Raw genomic sequence first — 23,930 nt, 5'->3', positions numbered from 1 at the left:
GAATTGTATGATTTCTTTGTGTAATGCAACAATTTAGACAAATTTGATGCTCTGAAAATGTGTTTTGAAATATTGAGTGAGTTTAGAACATGCGGTCAGTGCACCTGACTGAATTGGGGTAAAGTAACTCAAATTATGTCTTATGTAAGATTAGAAATACTGTCTGTATATTTAATGCAGCCTTACTTTTAACAAACAAAAGCACAAGTTAGAAGATCATGTGACGCAGAAGGTGGTGCAGTGGATAAACTGTTGGTCTTAGTAAGTATAAGAGCCCAAGTTCCACATCCCATATGTGAGAGCAATGCTCTTGTTCTTTTTCTCTTTCCTTTCTTCTCTCTCATAAATAAATCTTTTAATAAAGTATTAGGATAACGAAGTAGAGAGTAGAGAATTATGAAGTCTCATTTACCTGGATTAAGTAAATTGTTATGGTTATGGTTATTATTATTATTGACTTATAAAAGGTCTGGGATGTCAGCTGGTGAAAAGGCATTAAAAGAAAAAAAGAAAGAAAGAGTGATGTATAAAAGGAGTCTAACAAAGAATCCCTTAAAAAACAGTGGCAGAAGGAGTGGGGCAGAAGTGCAGCGGGTTAAGCACACGTGGCACAAAGCACAAGGACTGGCATAATAAGGATCCTGGTTCAAGGCCCCGGCTCCCCACCGGCAGGGGCGTCGCTTCACAAGCAGTGAAGCAGGTCTGCAGGTGTCCATCTTTCTCTCCCCCTCTCTGTCTCCCCCTTCTCTCTCCATTTCTCTCTGTCCTATCCAACAACGAAGACATCATCAACAACAACAATAATAACTACAATAAAAAAAAAGCAACAAGGGCAACAAAAAGGGAAAATGAATAAATAAATATTTTTAAAAAACAGTGGCAGATAAAATCTTGAAGATAAATCTAGTAGACTATTGTCTTTTCTCTGTGCTATCCAGAAGCTAGAACATTTGACATAAGAAATCTGAACAGTACTAAGTCACAACACTTAGATGAAAGGTATTTTTTTATAACAGTTCTCAGATTTCTCTTTTTTAAAGAATTTTTTAAAATTTTTATTTATTAGATAGAGACAGCCAGAAATTGAGAAGGAAGGGGGTAATAGGAAGGGAGAGGGACAGAGAGACACCTGCTGTCCTGCTTCACCACTTGCAAAGCTTTCCTCTTGTAGGTGGGGACCAGGGGCTTGAACCCGGGTCCATGAGCATTGTAACGTGTGCTAAACCAGGTGTGCCACCATCCAGCCCCTACTTGAAGGTATTCTTAGGAACTGAGACACTGAGTGAACTTTGTTGTCTTTAGTGTCATGCATTTATTTCATTGACCACTTTGCCTGAAAGGAATATTTTGCACACTACTTCTTTTGTACCAAAAATCCTCTTGCTTAGCTCAGTGTGTTAAACTTAATTCACACTGCAGTGTTTATGACATCACTAGTTAGCTTTTTCCTGGAAAAGGAAGTGGGGGGGAGGTGGAGAATGGGGACAGAAAAAATGAAAAGTTGAGACAGGTGACCTCTTAGAGACAGACTTTGCCCCCTGTGGTCTTTCTGTTCAGATGCTGATTTCTCTAGGAGGTCACTTTGCCACTTTGTGTTGCTCAGTTTTCATCCTGACTTACTTATTATTATTATTATTATTAATATTTACCACCTAATAACCAATTACACAAACCCAAGTGCATGTTATATTAAAGAGTTAACTGCTTATCACTTCTTTTCTACCATCTGAAATGTCAACTCTCTGAGGTCAGGAATCTATTTCCTTCACCAATTTATTCAAACAACTCAGAACAGTACTCAGTGCATAACAGTATTTCTTTTTTTTTTTTGAACTTGATTTTTAAATTTTTTACATTTATTTATATTTATTTTTCCCTTTTTGTTGCCCTTGTTTTCTGTTGTCATAGTTATTGTTGTTGATGTCATTGTAAGATAGGACAGAGGGAAATGGAGAGAGGAGGGGAAGACAGAAAGGGGGAGAGAAAGATAGACACCTGCAGATCTGCTTAACCTCTGTGAAGCGACTCCCCTGCAGGTGGGGAGCCAGGGGCTGGAACCAGGATCCTTAGGCAGGTCCTTGCGCTTTGCACCACATATGCTTAACCCGCTGCGCTACCGCTGACTCCCGCGTAACAGTATTTCTGAAGGTGGTCCCCTTTCTGGGAGAAGAGGAAAAAACATTAATGGATGGACCTGAATTCCTAAAGTCCTCGAAGGTCAATGAAAGAAGGACTCCTAAGCATTTTCTTTTTCTTTTTCTTTTTCTTTTTCTTTTCCTTTTCTTTTCTTTTGCCTTTAGAATTATCATTGAGGTTCATTCAGTGCCTGCACTGCGAATCCACTCCTTCTGGAAGCCATTTCCTTGCCCTCTTCTTCCTCCATATTATGTAATAGGACAGAGAGAAATTGAAAGGGGAGGGAGAGAGAGACCTGCAGACCTACTTCACTGCTTGTCAAGTGCCTCACCCCTTGCAGGTGGGGAGGGAGGGCTGGGGCAGGGGGGTTCTTGATTGGGTCCTTGCACATAGTACTATGTGCCTTTAACTGGGTGTGCCACCACCCAGCCCCTGACTGCTAAGCATTTTAAACAACATATTAGGATTGTGTGTGGGTGTTTTCCCAAAAGAGACATTGCTTTCTGTAGATTATCACTGGATTAATTAATCAATTGTTTCTTCTTGCTTTGTGCTTGAATTCAGACATCTGTATTCAAGTCCTGCACACTGTTGCTCTCATCTCCTTGACGCTGCCATTTCACTTATATTTATTTCAGCCTCCTTCCAAAAAAGCACGGTGGGGTCAACATTTTAGAATGTATAGCTTAAAAGATAAAGAAGGGAGAGGAGTCGGCAGTAGCATAGCAGGTTAAATGGAGGCGAAGCAAAACACAAGGACTGGCACAAGGATCCCAGTTCGAACCCCCGGCTCCCCACCTGCAGGGGAATCCCTTCACAGGCGGTGAAGTAGCTCTGCAGGTGTCTGTCTTTCTCTGTCTGTGTTTGTTTGTTTTTCCTTTTTCACATGTATTGTCATGTCTTAACTGCAGGCAAAAATGTGGTATGCTCTGGCAAATAGAGGGTATTCTTAAAACTCTCTTTATCTCACTTGGACCTGAGACATGTCTCCATCTGGAATCTTGCCCTAAGTAGCTATGACAGACAGTACTTGTGGAATACCTGGGCAACAGGTATGGAGCTATATAAGCCACTGTGTCAGAAGTTTACATAATTAGAATGGCTTACTTCTCCTGTATTCTCCTTCCTGGCCCTCAAGGATTTATAGGAGTTGCATTCAAGTCAGAGACTGATCTTCACACTCCATTTATTGCAGTATTGAACACTGGTAAATATATCTGAGCAGCTGGGAGCTGGCACAGTGCACAAACAAAGCCTTGGACTCACAATCATGATGTCTGGATTTCATCTGATTTCCTGTGTTGTATATGACAGTGATGCTCCAGTTCTCTCTCTTTCTCCCTCTTCCTTTCCCTCTCTCTTCCTTTTCCCTTATAAATCAACACGGCTTTTACAAAAAGAAAACCTCTGAGAACCTGTCAGTTCTCTTCTATAGCTGGAAATATTTGGAGTCATGGCTTCCTTCCCCACTTTAGAGACTGTTGGAGAAATGTCATCTAAATCTTATGAAAATAAGGAGATGTTATAATCATAACAATGACTGAAGATAAGAACTATAATCTCCCTTAATTTGCAATATGCATCTTCTGACCTAGTACATTTGATAAGCTAAGGGTATGTCTCCTTTAATTATCAATATGCATCTTCTGACCTAGTGCATTTGATAAGCTAAGGATATGTCTCCCTTAATTAGCAATATGCATCTTCTGACCTAGTACATTTGGTAAGCAAAGATTTTTTATCAGCTTTTCATGGCAACTCAAAGTGATCATTATGTTTATAATTCAACTACTTCAAAAATATAATAACAGATTTCCCCTTTGGAGGGAGGGAGGAGAGAGAGGGAGAGAGAGAGAGAGAAAGAGAGAGAGAGAGAGAAATACTCCTCTGCCATTTTATTGGTGATGCTGGGGCCTGAACCTAGGTCCTCAATAATGCAAGGCATGAACTCTTCCACTGAGCCACAACTTTGCCCTGTAGCACAAGTCTGGATCTTAGCTCCCATACTTCCATATTTTATATCTGTTTGCTTTCTTTCTCTCTCACTTTCTATCCAATCCATCATGTCGACATTCAAAGCATATCTGATTTGGGATCAGATTTGGTCCAGTCTTTTTATTTTTATTTTTTATTAGTGATTTAATAATAATTTACAAAATTATGGATAATGGGTATAATTCCACATTGTTCCCACCACCAGAATTTTGTGTCCCTATTCTCTCCATTGGAAACTGTAGGGGTTCTTCCAAGATTACATATGTGGGTTGACTATTATTCCTTTAGCTATCTATATATTTATATATACCCATTCTTTCTAAAGTCCATTAATGCAATGGCAGGATCGATCCCTTCAGCCTCAGTTAGCTTGTCTAGTTGTTCAACTCACAAATGCCAGGACCCTCTTTCAAGTAAATGCCCAACAAGGCCCCTGTTACCTGAGATCCTGTATGACTACCCTGTTACAACCTCACTTCCTCTAGCCCCTGGGCTGTTTCCTCTCTGCTGTTGACACTAGCTCTCTTCTCTCTGCAAAAACACACTGCTCAGGTAGCCCAGGGCTCACTCCCAGAGCTCCTCAGACCTTACTCATCCACTGAGTTCCTTGAAGGCTTCCTGGTTATTGTACTTGAACTTCCTACTGCCTTTCTGGGCATTATTTTTCTTCAAACTATTTGCATGTTACTTGTTAGTTTTATTTTATTAAATTAGTCTTTGTTTTTGAGGTGACTTTGGTTTGTAAGTCTCTATATCAAATGTATAATTTTTTATCTTCTTCAAACGTGCTACCCCCACCTCTGCTCTCTCCCTGGACAAAAGCACCAAAGTCTGTCAGGCCACTTCAATCTCTACAGCCAGTCTCCCATTCATGTAACGCTTTATTAACCTTAGTTTTGCTATTGAGTTCATGGTCTTTGAACTTTTTATTTTCCAGGCTCTGTTTCCCTCCCCTATGGGTGAGGTCATTCTGTATTTTCATTTCATCTGAGTCTCTTTACCATCTCTGGTAGGGCCTACCTTATCTGTGTTCTCTCCTGGAATGTATATGCTCCAAGCAGTCAGATATTTTTGTTGTCTTTGCGATAAACTATGTCCCTAGTACCTGGACCAATGCCTGAGCACACATGAGGGCTCAAAAAATACTTGCTGCTCATCAAACAAGTGGTTCCTTTAAAAAAAATAGTCTTCATTCATTTATTATGTAGAGACAGCCAGAAATCAAAAGTAAAGTGGGAGATAGAGAGAAAGAGAGACAGAGACATACCTGCAGCACTGCTTCACCCTTCGTGAAGCTTTCCCCCTGCAGGTGGGGACTGGAGGCTTGAACCCAGGTCCTTGCATATTGTAACCTGTGCTCAGCTGTTCTACCACCCAGCCCCACAAGTGATTCATTTAAAAAAAGTTTTTATATATGGAAACATTTTGAGAACTATGTATCCAAGAAAGAAGAAGAGAGAGTCGTTTTGTGCAACATCAAGGCTCAAACCCCCAGTCTCCTGCATGTAAGGTATTTGCTCTACTGCTGAACCACTTCCTGCCTACCCCCAACCCCAACGTTATTTCTTGGTTCTATGCAATTTTAAGTACTGTACTGGCTATTAACATATAGTAATATATGTCAATAAACGTCAGCCTTGCTATAATATACTTTATTATCATTTAATTTGGGAAGGAGGCATGTGAAATAATTTCTTCTTAATCTCTCATCTCCTAGGTACAATGGAATTCAACAAATTTGCCAAAATCAGGTCCCATTTCAGACGCGAAGCTGTTATTCATACGTCTGTAGCTATCAGAGCTATTCTGCTATTTCAGCTCTCTTTTTGTTTTTCAGAAAAGAGGCACAGTTAGATGAAGAAGGCCAGTTTCTTGTCAGAATAATCTACGATGATTCAAAAACATATGACTTGGTTGCCGCGGCAAGCAAAGTTCTCAGTAAGTTGACACGGCATCCTGGTTGTTCAGATAAATCCCACAGGGAAGCCAAGGGATGCACAGACTGAGCTCAAGGTGATTGGGTGTGTAAGCTCTACACTGCACACCCTTGCTGGGGAGAGTGTCTGCATGGCATGTTAGGCTCTAGCTATGGTACACTGTAAATAGCAATATAAGCATTCAACCTCATGGATAATCAAAACTGGAACAAGTATAAGTTACATTTTCATATAAATTTGTCAGTTAGTGATGTCAAGGGTAGAGCTAAAGTAGAAATTATAGACATTTTTGGTCTAATGGTAAATCAAGACTTTTTTTTTCTTTCTTTGGAAAGTAATGTTGTATCATCTTGCAGTCATTTAGAATACTCAAACCTCCAAAATTTTTTCCTAAACAAATTATTAGACATATTTGCATTAATCTTTGGGTGTGTTTTCATTTCAGAGTTACTTATTTTACTAAAAATTGGAAAGGTATACTATTTTGAAAGAAATTTCAACTTCAAGATCACTTTATTGTGGGAATGTCCCTTTATAGAATGTCTGTTGTTATGAGAATACATTTCCACGTTTCCCCAAGATAGACGCTGGTATATTTTGCTTCCACCAAATGGTTTTCCTATTCTACCATAGAGAGTTGGGTCCCCAATGTCCTTTAAATCCTCTTGAGCCCCCAAATCTTCTGGGATAGATTATAGTCCTTTGAGGACTTGCACTGTACTGCCCTTTCTTCTGTTTCATAGACCATCTATGAGTTAGGTCATCTAAAAGATGTTCGGTCGTCCAATCTTATGTATTGTTGCATAAGATAGTACTAGAATTGAGTATATAGAAATGTGTTTTAGTTTATGAAACAATGATAGTAGGATATTTTTTAAAATCAGGATGCAAGGGTATATGTTTTATGTAAGTAGTTTCTTAAATATGCATGTTTATATAAAAATTGTACCAACCCACTGACATGTGAATTCATTTCTCAAAAAGAGAAATACTAACTTATTAAATATGTATACTCAGATATAACTATATTAAATGTGTATTTAGATATCTCAGTTTAAGTGATTTGAGGCTACAAAACATTATTTTGCTTAAAAGTAAAAATTTACACTGTTAACATGTTACATATGTTATCTTCTAAGATCTTATGCTATCCAGAAATATTTTATATGGTCTGTATTCATTCTGCACATTAGTTAAAATATTTTATACCATTATCTTTATATGAACTGTTTTATAACCTTAGCATGATTTCTTATTTTAATTTTTGCTGTTCTCTCAAACCTATAAAATAGATCTCAATGCTGGAGAGATTCTTCAAATGTTTGGAAAAATGTTCTTTGTTTTTTGCCAAGAATCTGGTTATGATACTATCTTGCGTGTTCTGGGATCTAATGTCAGAGAATTTCTTCAGGTAAGCAATTTGAGGTCTTCTAGTCAAAAGTTTGGAATTTGGGATTCTTAAACATAGGCTCTAGAATATATATACATTCATATGTGTGTATATATGTACATATGATGTGATCACCAACTAGATGACTATATCTTGTAAAACTGGAATCATGGTGACTTACTGTTTCTCATATTTGCATAAAGTGATCACTACTGAATGTTCTGGGATACATTTAGCTTCTTATTTTTTCTGTAACTTTCATTTTCTGATACTGAATATGCAAGGTGTTTGTATTCTCTGAAAAATAAAACATAGCCTTTTTTATTTTTTCAGTTGCTTATTTTTATTGAGCATATCAGTATACCTAACTGTATATGTTTTACCGATAAAGTTTCATCCCTTTAAATTGTGTGTAACCATACTAGCTCACCACCCAGGTGCCTGTATCCCTCCCACACATTCACTGGGGCTCTTCTCTTTCAGTCACCTTCCTTCATCCCTTTTGATAACTTCATTGCAGGATCGGAATCTCAATGTTTGCTTTTCTCTGGCCTTGTCTTTTTCTTTGGTTTCTTGAATTCCCCATATTACCACTACTTTGTATAGGTAATTAAGAGTTTTACTTTCTCTGTGACTTTTTAAAATTTTTATTTATTTATTTATTTTTAATAAGAGAGACAGACACCAGAGTACTGCTCAGCTCTGGCTCAAGGTAGTGCTAGGGATTGAACCTGGGGCCTTTGGTGCGTTAGGTATAAAAGTCCTTTTGCGTAATCATTATGCTGCCTCCTAACCCCTAGCTATGACTTTCTGATAGGAGGTCTTTCTTTAGGAGAAAATATCTCAGCTCTTAGGTGTTCAGTGACCAAAACACATCTGAGAACCATTAACCCAAGTTACATATTAGCCAGTCTGCTATAGAACGGAAAATAGGAAACCTTCCAACATGAGTTTCAGATGATGTGAAAGATTAGCCATCTTTCCAAAAGCCTTTTGTTTTCTAGGCTTGTTAAAATTACCTCAAAGGATTTTTCCCCCAGTAAATTACACATTCACCAAGAGTCTATTTTTGTCTATCGATTGTCCTATTTTAAGCATAGCCATTTGTGAGACCCTCTTATCGAAATGGTGTTAACTTTGAGAGTCATGTAGTTGTTTGTAAAGTATATTCCCTAAACCAACTGCTGAAGCAGCCAGATCTTGTTGGAAAATGATGTCAGTGTGATACTAGCTGAACCGAAGCCCAGCTTTGAGGGAATGTAAACTACTTTCAATCCAGCTGCATTATTGATTTAACAGCCAAAATAAGAACCTTCATGTTTAATCAAAATGTCTGTTGTTTACATAGTGACATTTTTCTTATAAACTTAAAACAGCATTAAATCAAGGCGGGAACTGGTGTGCAATCCCCTGCCGTGGATTTACCAAACTACTAGTGTCCAAAAGAAGTTGCCACTTCCAAGTGAAGTAGCTGCCAGGAGAGATTTAAATTAAACTTTAGCAGGCTGTGTTTAGATGAATTATTTTAAATGGATTAAAGCTTGATATTTGAAAGTATTTTGGATTTTTGAATACACATTCCATTTTTTTTCAGTACTATTGTTGACTCCTGCCTCCTTATTAGAAATGTTTCAGGGCCAGGCAGTGGTGCACCCGGTTGAGCTTACATATTACTAAGCACAAGGACAGGATTCAAGCCCCACTCCCCCACTTGCAAGGGAGAAGCTTCACTACTGTGAAGCAGTGTTGGAGGTCTCTCTTTCTCTCTCTCCTCACCTCTTTCACCTTCTGCTCTATCAAATAAAGATATTTTTTTAAAAAATGGTTACCAGAAGCCTGGGGTTCATCTTGTAGCCACTGAGTCCCAGTGATAAACTTGGTGGCAACAAAAGTTTATAAAATTGAAGGAAGGAAGGAAGGAAGGAAGGAAGGAAGGAAGGAAGGAAGGAAGGAAGGATGGATTCAGTCCATGCTTATGTCTAAATGTACCTTTATCATTCAGTGACCACATGACAGGACACAATAGAGGGCAAGTAGCCTCTTGTGTGTTTGTCTGTGTTCTAGAACTGTGCTGTCCTATAGAATAGCCACTATAAGGGACCCGGATGGTGGCTTACCTGGTTGAGTCATGTTAAAATGCACAAAGATCAGGGTTCAAGTCCCCAGTCCCCACCTGCAGGGGGAAAGCTTTGCAAGTGGTGAAGACATACTGCAGGTATCTTTCTGTTTCTCTTCTTCTCTATCTCCTCTTTCCTTTCCCTCTCAATTTCTGTCTTTATCCAGTAAATATAAAGATAATAACAAAAATTAGAATAGCCACTGCCTACTTGTGAAATACACAAGAGATTTCCAGGGAAGGTGATCTGACTTGTGAATAGTTTATATTAATTGCACATTAAGTTTTGAAATCTGGATATATTGAGTGATAGAAAAATCTACCAGTTTTTAATTTCTCCTGTTTATTTGCTATTTTTTTTTAATAATGCGACTGTTCGAAAATTAAGCATTTCCTATGTGACTATTGTTATTGGTGGTTTGCTCTAGTATTTGTTAACCATCTTGGTTATCATTGGAGCTCACTGTCTGTACAAATCCATGATTCCCAAGGGGAAGGCAGGGGCTAGAATTAAGAGTGAGACTGTTCTGCAGATACCTATCACAGGGAGATAATAAACTGTATGTATGTGTCAACAACTGTTCCATAACCCCCGCCCCCCGCCCATAGCCCATAAAATGATTTTTAAAAAACCCAAACCATCATAACAAAAGGCTAATCACTTACTTCCCGAAGGACCAAGAACTAGAGAAACTAGCCTGATACAAGATGGTGACTGAAATGTGCCTGACTGGGCCCTGAGTCTCCTTAGACTGTCATTGTAATAAAATCTCTATGACTTTTGGGAAGGGTTCCATTATGCGTCTGGCACCATGACAATTCTCAAAGGGGACAAAGCAGAAAGTTTTATGGTCTGAAAACAGGGGTAGGGGAGATAGTATAATGGTTATGCGAAAAGACTCTCATGCCTGAGGCACCAAGGATTCAAAGGTTCAATCTCCCACCGCCCCCGCCAGCCCTCAAGCCAGAGCCATAATCTACTGAACCTACTATTTCATGTGACTATTTTTTTTCCTTTTTTTTTTTCCTGTCTTAATAAAATGTGAGAGACAGAGAAAGAAAAAAATGTGAGACAAAGAAAGAAAGAAGGAAAGACATCTGCAGCTCTGTTCTGCTGCTCATGAAGCATTTCCGTTACATTTCCGTAACGGTGGGGACTGGGACTTTGAACCTTGGGGTGTCTTGCATGGTATATTCTGTGAGCTCGGTTGGGTGTGTTAACACACATCACTCATAGCACCTTTCATTTCCATCATTCAACACTATTTTATAGAGATCGAAGACCGTTTTCCTCAGTGTAAATGAGTGGCAGCTTTATTTAACACATCTTTAGATTGTGTAAAGCATTTTATTTTTCTTTCAGTCTTAAGTATACACAATGAAGAAACTAGAGTATCACAGTATTCTAAGGTTTCAATCAGTGTTGTACATTCTTGGTCTAATGTGTTTTTCTTGGTCCCGAAATCATACTGTAACAGGAAGATGAGTACATTAAAATATTGTGTTTCTTAAAAGTAGATATTTGCATTGTAGTTAAAGTGATTAAACAGAAATTAAATGAAAGTTTTTCTACTCTAGTGGCTATAAAATAAAGGAACTAATTTTTATCACTTGTGTTAAGACATTAGCCTTTCTGTTGAAACTGATGTTTCTCTATGTGAATTAGCTAAACATACTTTATAATAAATTTTAGTCCTTAAATATAAGGACAAAATACAAACTGGCTTTCCTATAAACATACTTTTCAGACTTTTCTTCCACATCATTCATCATTGGTTTTAATCAATTGACATATTCTTTCCTAAAGTTTAATTTTGAGAATTCTGTCACTTTTCTTTGACTCTCCTTTAGTTTTTGAGGGCAAATCTACCACTACTTAGAAAGAATGGTTTTTCTTCCTCTCTTCATGACTTCTCCAGGATCTTCTTCATTCTCTAACTCTGGTGATTTTTATGAAATGCTAATATATCTCAGCATGTCATTTTTATGCTTTAGTTACCCCCCCCTTACTCTTTGGAAAATATCAGCACTAGTTGAAGACACTGCCAGTACTTAGTCTTACTGAGTCTTCCTATTCCTCCCTAAGCAGACCACCAGGATGTCTGTATAGAATGCTTCCAATATCTTGTATTGGTATTTCTTAAGTTTTCATAGCATGTATCAGCAATAGTCAGTCATTCACAGGTAGTACTGTCATTTCCTGTTTACTGAGCTGGAATGTAAATTTCACGAGGTCAGATGCTGTGCATAATCTCTCAACAATGGTATCACCACAGCAATCTATGTGTCTGGAAATAAGTGGCTATCTTATTAATGAAGATTTAGTGTTTGTACAAAAGAAAGAAGCAAATACATCAATAACTAATTCACAATTATTTCTTTTATTATTAATAACAAAAGCCCCTTTCCCTTAAGACTATGCAACGTATGAGCCAGAGTCAACTATACCTGGTTGAGCACATGTTACTATGTGCAAGGACCAGGTTTCAAGTCCCCAATCCCTGCCTTCATGGGGGAAATTTCTTGAATGATGAAGCAGGTGTCTCTCTCCCTTAGTCTCCCCTTTCCCTCTTTATTTCCCTCAGTCTCTATCCAATTAAAAAGAACAATAAATCATAATATGGGAGACAGGTTGATTCTATCTCTAGCTAGGAATCTCTGAGCGTTCCTTATTGTTCCAAGGAGAACTTCCTTGAGGGTTATCTGCCCAACTTCTCACCTTGATACACTGAGAAGAATGAGTATCAGATACATGCATTTTAGGTTGTATTGTTATCTAAAGAGCTTCACTATCCCATACCAGCTTTTGCAGATAAAAACAGACATGGAAAAATACCACAATCTCAAGATGCCACAGCACTTGAGAATCCTTCCAGGGAATGAGAGCCAGGCTAGGCATAACAAAGCAGGTACACTAACTAGGCCAACTATCTTGCCTACTTTAATTTTAATTTTCTTTCTAGCTTTAAAAAGTTTTAGGAGAGTTAGACACCATGCATAATAAGCACTTAATACTGTTTTTGATAAGACGAGTTAATTCTGTGTTCGATCTTTATCTTCTTGTTTGACCTAGACTATTTTATGGGTACAGTTGTTACTTTGTAGAAATGCTATATTCAAAGATGCCCTGTGTACATAATAACAGTGGCATAGTTCCAGAAAATATGGTTCTCCTATTGATTTTACTATTTCTTTTAATGGATCAATTTAAGTAATTTAACAGTCTAAATCTAGCAATGTGAACAGTTTAAATAATGAACAACCCCCCCTTTAAATGGGCTTTCTACCAATATCAAATTATTCAATACCACTTAGACTAAATTGAAATGAAAAATTGTATTCTGTTTATTTTTTAATTTACCTTAAGACCACAACAAAAAATAGCCCAAATCCTGTCTAAACAAAGTAACACCATGCACAAAATGTTTTTAGAGTAGAGTTTTTGGAAACATAACTCTTCTAGGCCTTTACAGTTTGAAATAGATTTTTCCTTATCTTCTATAAAACTATCAATATGTGCACTGCTGATAAAAGTAGATTATCCTTGAAATTTATTAGTATCATTGGTCTGATCAATACGTGAAAACATGATTTATCAAAAAGAAAAATAGTAAGACATTATTGTTAAAGTTCTTGTATTTAATGAACTTTACATACAGATATTATCGCAAAGATAAGATCATATGTCAGCAAGAATATTTTGCTATCTCATCACTTTCTTATACTTGAACTAGAAATATATATATATATATATTCATGGTGAAGTAAGTCCCTGCCTGAAGTTTCTAGTTTATTAATGAAACTGAAATTACATGAGAGAATTTACATGATCTAAAACCAAGGTAAGAAAGCAACAGTGATTGTCCAGTTTAATGATGTTTTCATCTTAATCTATGCTCATTCTATTTCCTCATATTCATTTGCACAAATATGGCTTTAACATCACATGATATACATTTTGCTTTCCCAATATTCTTGTAGAGGTAAAATGAAATCAAAATAAACATTGACCCTTGCCAGGCTCACCATTCAAAAGAGCCAAGAAGATGCAATGTTAGAGGCAGCCAGGGTTTTAATTGTCGTCCTATTTAAATGCAAATAGGAGTCTTCATTGAATGATCAACAGATATTCTTTTATAGTTTGCTAGGAACACTGGCTGCTTTTTTCCCTGTTGCTAATTTTCATGAGCTTGCATTCTCACTCATTGGCTCAGTTCCTATGCATGGGGATCCTCTGCCCCTGCCTCTCAGTTCAATCTGTAGGGATTACCTTCTGATGCACCCGCCAGCATCAGACTTTGGCTTATATAACATGATATACTATGACTCAGTCAGTCCATCAAGAGCAATCTGGGATTGATGACCTATCTAAAGTTCTTAAATGTTTGTGCAAAAGATGTTATTTTGGGAAATAGGAGACTTTGACTTGAGCAGCTGTCCAGTTTGAGTATTTGTCTAAACATTTACCATATTTCATAGTAAAAATGCACCATTCCTGTTATTTTTAACTTTTGAGTTTCAAAAGATATAGTTTTCTCAAAATACCCAATTGCAAATTTCTATGATCTGCAATTTTTAAATTGAGACATGAAAACCTGTAGAAAAAAAGGGTAAATATTTAAAAACTATGAAGTTCTTTTATCTTCGAGTACTCTAGTATATATCTGAACAATTTCCCAAAGTGTAAATTGTCCTGTGGAGTAGTGCATAAATTGGAGCTTTCTGTCACATTAATTTGAAAGTTGTAAGTGAAATATTTATGGAGGTAGTTCTGAAAACTGTTGCTTTTTTATTTAAGATACTTCTATGGAAAGGATGGCAATGATCACTACATATACTTTTTTAAAATTACCATTTAGGGGCCAGGTGTTAGTACACCTGGTTAAGCAAACACAGCAGTGCACAAAAGCCCAGGTTCAGTCCCCTGGTCTCCACCATCAGGGGGGAAAGCTTTATGAGTGGTGAAACAGGGTTGTAGGTGTCTCTCTGTCTCTCTCCCTCTCCTATCTCCCCTCCCCTCTTAATTTCTCTGTCTCTATCAAATAATAAATAAGTATATATTTTTTAAAAAACTACCATTTAATTTTTTTTTGTATGTGTGTGTGAGACAGAAGAAGGGAAGAGAGCAGATTATCTCTTAAGTATAAGTAATGCTGAGAACTTGGAACCTCTAGGATCCCAGTCTTCTGCTCGCTCTGCCAGCTGAACTACTTCACCAACCACTGCTATGTATTATTTGCAAAAACTCTGACACAATTTCTTTTTTAAAAAGGCATTATGTGTCCCTTCAAATATATAGATGTCATATACATTTTACATACACTGTATATATATATATATTTTTTTTTTTTTCCCAATTGGGAGGGAATTTTTTTTACAAGAAGCAGGTCCTAGGAGATACCACTATAGGATATTAACTTCTTATTCAACTCACATTCTAACTGTTATTTCCCATCCCATAGGGATAAAAAATTCACTTTTGTTTCCTAAATCAGTAGGGTTTACTAAATCTAGAACTTAGTAAAGTTCCCCCAGGAAGTCAGCACTATTGTTTCTTCTGCAAATTGTAAGTGCCAAGAGACAGGATAAACTGGACTTCTGGGTAGCAGATTCCCTGAGAAGAAAAATCACATATTTTTCACTTCTGGAAAAAGCACTAAAGACAATGTCAGAACATTAAAGAGTGAAATTAAAGCCGTATATTGTTTTTTATTACATCTTGAGGTAGAATAGATGAATGGACTCACTCTCGCTTTCTTTTCTATTTTTATAATACAATGAAAAATGATGTAAGAACATATTTGAGGTTTGCTTATCTGTTTCCTGGGAATATATGTGAATTTGTGTGTGTGTGTGTGTGTGTGTGTGTGTGTGTGTGTGTGTCTGTATTTTGTATATACTGCTTTCCCATGTTTGTTTTTGCCAGAGCACTACTCAGCTCTGGCTTATGGTGGTGAGGGGGATTGAACCTGGGACTTTGGAGTCTCAGGCATGAGAGTCTGTTTGCATAACTATTATGCTATCTATCCCTGCCTGCTTTGTCATTTTAATTGATCATTCCACACTTTTCCTTTCTATTCCTGCCTCCATAGTGAGATTTAGAAATAAAATCAAATACCAGTTTTAATATAAAATTCTACTTCTCCAGATTACATTGCTCTTTGTGAATGAATACTTAGCTTCATGTGGACAGTACTGTCAAATGTGCAGGAGCTATTGTGGCTTTTTGAGGATCGTTTTTGAACCTTTTGTGAGTGCTACAAATAATTAGCCTTCACTCAGAGGAAGAAATGTTTTTAGCCAAATAAATGTACTCAAGTGAAAACCACTGACTTTTCAGCCATGGATACTGTTTCTCCCAATTGGCAGGCTGTGATAATCATTTTGAGATAGTAGAATCAAATAAGGGAAACTGTAACCAAAGAAATCCCAAGAGTATTTTTTATGTTACAGACTATCTACAGAAAATCAATAGCTCAGTAAGTGATGTTAAATCTCTTCCATTCCATGAAAGCACTCAACTTGTAATTAATAGTAAATTCAATAAAACATTAAATCTCTGGAGGGTTAGTTACCACAAAGACTTGAAAGGACGATTTTTCTAACTTAGATTGTTTTGGTAGTCCACGTGCTTTTAAGGGGTATGTCTAACCGACATTTTATAAACATTAACACTGTGTTATTATCAATGTAGTATCTTTATTTAAATTAATAGACTCAATATTTAGAGGATATTGCCTATTACTGAGTCATAGTCTAGCAGTCTTAGGCCATCTTGTCAATATTGGTTATTCTTTAGCTTCTATATTGTAATTAAATGATACCAATTGCTACTGCCTGATGCTTCCACTTAGCTGCATGTTTGTAGAAAATTTCTTTGGGGCAGGGCAGACAGCAGAATGGTTATGCAAAAATACTTTCATGCCTGAGGCTCCAAAGTCCTAGCACCACCATTAGCCAGAGGTGATCAATGCTCTTTTTTCAGGGTATCCATCCATCCATCCATCCATCCATCCATCCATCCATCCATTTCTATCCTTCTCATCTCTAAGGTGAAAAAAATAAAAAGAACATGCATTGAAGATAGTAAGACAAGATGAAAATTGGTGCAGTTAAAATGATAGGCTTAGCCAAGTGAATAAGGAGATAAAAGACAACTACTGGCAATGGTTGGAATAGATTGAAACACATGAACTTGAAGAAAAGAAATTCAACTCTTTGTAAGAACTATAGTGGTTATTGTTCATAGCAGGAGGATAAAACTTTGGTGCAGTGAGAAAAAAATTCCCTGTAATCTTATATAGCATTACTTGTTATCATGAAGAAAAATGTTAAAAAGAAACTAGTATAAGCATATGAATTATGATTTAACCGTTTTATAAAGGAAACAATAATAACATATATGTTTCTTATTGTTTGTCTCCATTTTCTTTTAAATATAAGTCTAGCTCAGTACTTGGACATTAGGACATTTTCTTAAATGACAGAAACACGATCAGTTATGACTACAGGAAATGGAAATACAAAGCTTGGAGATTTTACTCACGCCAGAGTGTTTTCTGAAATTATTTGTAACGTTGTTAGAAATGTACTGAGTGTGGTAAGATTATGAAGAGTATTGTTCATATCTTCCATTCTTGAAGAAGAATTTCTAGAACTTGTCATAAGAACAACCCTTTGGGGAGTCGGGCGGGTTAAGCATAGGTGGGGCAAAGCGCAAGGACTGGCATAAGGATCCCGGTTCGAATCATTGGCTCCCCACCTGCAGGGGAATTGCCTCACAGGCAGTGAAGCAGGTCTGCAGGTGTCTATCTTTCTCTCCCCCTTCCTGTCTCCCCCTCCTCTCTCCATTTCTCACTGTCCTATCCAACAACAATGACATCAATAATAACTACAACAATAAAAGAACAAGGGCAACAAAAGGGAATACATAAAAAATAAATAAATATTTAAACAAAGAACAACCCTTTGTACTATCTACCAAGTAAGACAGCTGTAAGTCTTCACCAACTTGTAGTTTACATGTAGCATTCATTATCTGCCATACTGGATTCCTCTGGAAACCTCTAGAGGCAATTGGAATAAACAGATGTTTTTGTTAAGACTAAAGCAGGTGTAATTTTATAAATAAAACAAAAAGGGTGACACTAATTTTTTTTAAAGTAACCAGATTTTTCCAATTGAGCAAATGATCAAACTTCATGACCCAGTTTGGATATCATTTTTTTACTCTGGAGTCCATTCTTTCTGTATCACAACTTACTCTGCCCAATTGTTTGTGCTTAGAACCAACCATGAACTGGTTAAAGGGAGAATCTGAGTCCTACTGATTTCTGTCCAATTCTTTACCTTGCCCTCTCCCTACTTCACACACAGTACATGTTATATAATGTCCAGTGAGGTCATTGAATGAATAAGTGACTGAATGAAGCAGAAAATTAAACACCTGAGTCTTATGTGCCCTTGTCAAACATTTCTAAATCCAGACATCCATGCAGTAACATCATACTTATCATAGTTTTTCCTGAGAGCTTTCTAGATACTTCTGATTCTCTTAAGTTGTACTCAGTAAGATATTTGAAACAAGAACTTTTGATCAGCTTTGGTGTATCTCTAAAATCTGCTTTGTAGAGTGCCCATGGTAGGTATTCTAAGACTTTCGTTTTTCTCATTCTTGCCAGCAGCCAGGTATTACTGACATAGTACTACTTACTGGATGAATTAGTTTTTTTTTTAAAAATTCATTATTGGGGGATAAATGTTTTCTCTTCAACAGTAAATACAATGGTTTGTAAATGCATAACATTTCCCAGTTTTCAACACAACAATACAACCCCCACTAGGTCCTCTGTCATTGTTTTTGGACCTGTATTCCCCCCGCCCCAGAGTCTTTTACTTTGGTGCAATAAACCAACTTCAGTTCAGGTTCTACTTGTGTTTTCTCTTCTGATCTTGTTTTTTCAACTTCTGCCTGAGAGTGACATCATCCCATATTCATCTTTCTGTTTCTGACCTATTTCACTTAATATGATTTCTTCAAACTCCATCCAAGGTGGGCTGAAAACAGTGAAGTCGCCATTTTGATAGCTGAGTAGTATTCCATTGTGTAAATAGACCACAACTTGTTCAGCCTGTTGTTGGACGCCTGGGTTGTGTCCAGGTTTTGGGCATTACAAATTGTGCTTCTATGAACATAGGTATACACAAATATTTTTGGATGGGTGTGTTGGGTTCTTTAGGATATATTCCCAGGAGAGGAATTGTAGGATCATAGGGTAGGTCCATTTCTAGCCTTCTGAGAGTTCTCAAGACTGTTATCCACAGAAGTTGGACCAATTGATATTCCCACCAGCAGTGCAGGAGGGTTCCTTTGACCCCCACAACCTCTCTAGGATTTGCTGCTGTTACCTTTTTTGATGTCTGACATTCTCACAGGAGTGAAGTGGTATCTCATTTGGATTTCTCTGACAATCAAAGATGTGGAGCATTTTTTCATGTATTTCTCAGTCTTTTAGATCTCTTCTGTGGTGAATATTCTGATCATGTACTCTCCCCATTTTTGGATGAGGTTATTTGTTTTCTTGTTACTGAGTTTGGCAAGCCCTTTTTATATTTTGGTTATTAAACTCTTGTCTGATGTATGGCATGTAAAGATCTTCTCCCATTCTATGAGGGGTCTCTTGGTTTGGTAGTGGTTTATTTTGCTGTGCAGAAACTTTTTAATTTGATGTAGTCCCATAGGTTTATACTTGCCTTAGTTTTCCTTGTAATTGGATGCATTTCACTGAAAATGTCTTTAAAATTTATGCGGAAAAGAGTTCTGCCAATATTTTCCTCTAAGTATCTGATCTAACATTCAAGTCCATGATCCACTTGGAATTTGCTTTTGTGTTTGGTGAAATATAGTGGTTTAGTTTCATTCTTCTGCATGTTTCAACCCATTTTGTCCAACACCATTTGTTGAAGAGACTCTGCTTTCCCAACTTAATAGTCTGGGCACCTTTGTCAAAGATTAGATGTCCATAGGTGTGTGGGCTTACTTCTGGGCTCTCAGTTCTATTCCACTGGTCACTGTGTCTATTCATGTTCCAGTACCAGCAGTTTTGATGACAATGGTCCTATAATACAATTTGAGATCTGGCAGTGTGATGCCTGCAGTTCTGTTCTTTCCTCTTAAGATTGTTTGGCCATTCTAGGTCTTTTCTGTTTCCAGATAAACATTTGTAGCATTTGTTCTCCTAAAAAATGTGGTTGGGATCTTGATGGAGATAGCATTAAATTCGTATAGGACTCTGGGTAGTATATTCATTTTAATAATGTTAATTCTTCCAACCCATGAACATGGAATATCTCTCCACTTCTTTGTGCCTTTTTCAGTTTCCTTGAGTAATGACTCATACTTTTCAGTATACAAGTCTTTCAATTCTTTGGTTAAATTTATTGCTAGATATTTTATTGTTTTTTGTTGCTATAGTAAAAGGAATTGATTTCTGGATTTCATCTTCTTCCAACTTAGGGTTTTCATAGAAGAATGCCACTTACTTTTGAATGTTAATTTTGTAACCTGACACCTTACTGTATTGCATGATGATTTCCAAATGCTTCTTGCTGGATTCCTTAGGTTTTTCTGTGTATACTATGAAGTCATTTGCAAATAGAGAGAGTTTGGCTTTTCTCTTATAATCTGTATGCCTTGAATTCCTTGCTCCTGCCTGACTTGTATGGCAAGAACTTCCAGCGCTATATTGAATAACAGTGGTAATAGTGGATAGCCCTGTCTAGTACCTGATCTGAGGGGAAATGCTTCCAGTTTTTCACCATTGATTATGATGTTGGCTGTAGGTTTGCTATATATAGACTCCATTATCTTGAGTAATTTTCTACCTATTCTCACTTTTGTAGTGTTTTGATCATAAAGGGATGTTGCATTTTGTCAAAGGCTTTCTCTGCATCTATTGATATGACCATGTGGTTTTTGGTCTTGCTTGTGTTGATGTGGTGGATAATGTTGATTGATTTACCAACCTTGCATGCCTGGGATAAACCCCACTTGGTCATGATGAACAATCCTTTTAATATGCTGCTAGAATTTTGTTCAGTATTTTAGCATGTGTGTTCATCATCTGTGTTGATGGTCTGTAGTTTTCTTTTTTGGTTGTGTCCCTGTCTGCTTTTGATATCAGAGTGATGTTGGCTTCATAGAGGCTGGAAGGGAGTATTCTAGTGTCTTCAATCTTCTGGAAGACTTTTAAAAGTAGAGGTATTAGTTCTTCTTTGAAGGTTTTATAGCATTCATTTGTAAAATCATCTGGTTCAGAACTTTTATTCTTGGTAAGGTCCTTGGTAACTGTTTCAATTTCCTTGGCTGTGATGCGCCTGTTTATATTATCTAGTTCCTTTTTATTTAATTTTGGAAGTTTGTATGTATCTTGGAAATCCTCCATTTTTTCCAGGTTCTGTAGCTTGGTAGCATAGAGTTGTTCATAGATACCTCGCATGATATGTTGAATTTCTGTGGTGTCTGTTGTGAATTCTCTTTCATTTATGATCTGACTTATTTGGGTCTTCTCCCTTTTTTGTTTTGTGATTCTGGCTAAAGGTTTGTAAATTTTGTTCACTCTTTCGAAAAACCAACATTTACTTTTGTTGATATTTTGTATGGTTTTCTTATTTTCAATGCTATTTTTTTCTGTCCTAACTTTAATGATTTCTGTTCTTCTGGTTGCTTTAGGGTTCCTTCGTTGTTCTTCTTCTAGGTCTTTAAGGTGTACAATCAGGATGTTTATTTGGGCTTTTTCTTGTTTCCTAATGTGTGCTTGTATGGCTATCAACTTCCTTCTCAGTATTGCCTTAACTGTGTCCCAAATATTTTGATAGCTTGTGTCTTCATTTTCATTGAACTCTCCAAACATTTTGATTTCTTCCTTTATTTCCTCTTTGACCCAGCAGTTGTTAAGAAGTGTACTGTTGAGCTTCCACATTTTGGGACTATTACTAATCTTTTGTTGATTTTTCGGTGTTAGTTAAATTCCACTGTGGTCTGAGCACATGCTTGGGGTGATTTCAATGGTCTTGAATTTGCTGATGCTGTCTTTGTGGCGTAACATATGCTCTATCCTTGAGAATGCAGTATGTGGACTTGAGTAGACTGTGTATTCCAGCTTCTTGGGATGAATGACTCTGAAAATGTCCAATAGTTCTTGTTTATCTATCTCCTCATTTGGCTACCTCATGTCTTTACTGATGTTCTGCCTTGATGATCTGTCAAGTTGAGAGAGTGGGGTGTTGAAGTTCCCTACTATGACTGTGTTGCTATTAATATGTTGCTGTAGCTCTTTCAGTAGATGTTTGATGTATTTAGATGGCTCCTCGATTGGTGCATAGATGTTAATATTTGTTAAGTTCTTTTGATTGACTGATCCTCTGAGCACTAAGCAGTGACCTTCCCTATCTTTTTAAATTTTATTTATTTTAAAGTCTATTGTGTGAGATATGAGAATAGCTGTTTTTCTGCCCCTTTTTGTGGGCCTGTATTGTATGATAGTTTTCCATCCTTTCTCTTTGTCTGTGTTTGTATTGTTGATTTAGGTGGGGTTTTTTTAGACAGCATATTGTTGGGTTTTGTTTTCTGATCCATCTTCCTACTCTGTGCCTTTTAATAGGTGAATTCAGGCCATTGACATTTATTGATATCAAAGATTGAAGATATTTTAACACCATTCTTGTAGATTTTTAGAGTGTTCTGATAGATGGCATGTTTATGGTGGTCTGACTGTTTATAGGAGACCTTTCAGAACTTCTCTCAGGGAAGGCTTAGTGATAGTTGATTCTTTCAACTGTTGCTTGTCTGAGAAGGTTTTTAAGGCTCCATGTAATCTGAATGGCAGTTTAGCAGCACACAGTAGTCTTGTTTGAAAGCCTTTCTCATTGAGCACTGAATAGATATCTTGCCATTCTCTTCTGGCCTGTAGTGTTTGTGTAGAGAAGTATTCTGCTAATCTTATGGGTTTTCCTCTGTAGGTGACTGTTTTTTTCTTGCAGCCTTCAGGATCCTTTCTTTATCCTTATTCCTGCCAATTCTAAATATGATGTGTCTTGGTGTCTTTTAGTCTGTGTTAATTCTGTTTGGGATCTTCTGGGCTTCTTGAACCTTTATGTCTTTGATGTTGTCTAGATTAGAGACGTTCTCAGCTATTATGCCTTGCAGAATGCTTTCTTCCCCTCCCTCTTTCTTCCTTTGGTAAGCCAATAATGTGTATGTTATTTCTTTTGAAGTCATCCCATAGGTCTCTGTTGTTGTTTTCAGTATCTCGTAATCTCTTTTTGAGATCTCTTACTTCTTTTTTAGTTGTATCTAATTCATCTTCGATCTTGCTAATTCTGTCTCCAGCCTGATTTACTCTATTCTCTCTCCCCTGTACTGTTTTCTGGAGTTCATCTATTTTGTTACCCTGTTCTGATACTGTTTTAGCTTGTTCAGCTATTTGTGTTCTCAGCTCAGCTATTTCAGTTTTTAGCTCTCTAATAACCTTGAGATAATTAGTGTTTTCTTCCTAAGTTTCATTTGTTGTTTCTGTATTTCTGATGACAATTCTTTCAAACTCTTTACTCACTCCAGTGATTATTTCCTTAACTAGTGTTTGGATCTTGACCTCATTATTTTGTGGTTCAACCTTTTGGGCCTTTTTGCTGGACTCTTGTCCTGGTTAATTTCTCCAATATTTCTTCTTGTTGGTTTAAGCAGTCTGTATAGTATGTTGTGAGGTCCCTTTCTCCATACTTTTCAAATTACTGATCATTCTTGCCTGGATTGACTTGTGTTTAAGTAAAGTACTTAAAGAGTTCACAGTTGTGGAAATTTATAGTTGTTTCAATATTATTTCAGTCTGTGAGTTGGAGTACAGTGGCTGTTAAAGCCTCTTTTGTTCTTTTTCTTCCCTTTCGGCTATGGGAACCTGAGTGCTTTTAAACTATAAGTAGGCTTATTAGCTTAATCACCTACTTCTGACCAAGAGATAAAGGGTCAGGGAGAGATAGCACAATGGTTATGCAAAGAGACTCTCACACCACAAGGATCCAAAACTCTGGATTCAATTCAGCCTCTCTGCCAAGTCAAGCAGCACTGCTGTGCTCTGTGAATTTCTAAACAAGTCCCGTTTATATTCTGTAGTTTCTGAGGCAATTATTCACCATGTTCTTATCAGGAGAACAATGTAGAAACACTCCCACTATACAGCCTGACTGTTAGGCTACCAAGATGTAGATCTTCTCCTTAGTTTCCTGGTCAGTTCTCTGTTCCCAGATGTCAGCACAGGGCCTCCCCCCTGCTGCTCCAGCATCTGAAGGCAGTAGCAAT

General features: G+C 37.2%; 1 protein-coding gene across 3 annotated transcripts in view; it reads left to right on the top strand.

Moving 5' to 3' along the window:
- The window catches only part of GUCY1B1 (guanylate cyclase 1 soluble subunit beta 1), a 68,302-nt gene that overhangs the window by 14,197 nt on the left and 30,175 nt on the right, over positions 1–23,930 (top strand). For 2 of the 3 annotated variants that reach the window (XM_007535053.3, XM_060178913.1), the window contains exons 3-4: positions 5,969–6,069; positions 7,361–7,479. In XM_007535053.3, the coding sequence (XP_007535115.1) occupies positions 5,969–6,069; positions 7,361–7,479 (220 nt within the window). Of the gene's footprint in view, positions 1–53; positions 262–5,968; positions 6,070–7,360; positions 7,480–23,930 lie in introns of those variants that run through there. The other variant, XM_060178914.1, reaches the window with a different exon arrangement.

The sequence above is a fragment of the Erinaceus europaeus genome, chromosome 19 (genome assembly GCF_950295315.1).
Source record: "Erinaceus europaeus chromosome 19, mEriEur2.1, whole genome shotgun sequence".
Taxonomy (NCBI): Eukaryota; Metazoa; Chordata; class Mammalia; order Eulipotyphla; family Erinaceidae; genus Erinaceus; species Erinaceus europaeus.
Note: the sequence above shows the minus strand (reverse complement) of the source record. Positions and strands in the feature narration are given on the sequence as shown.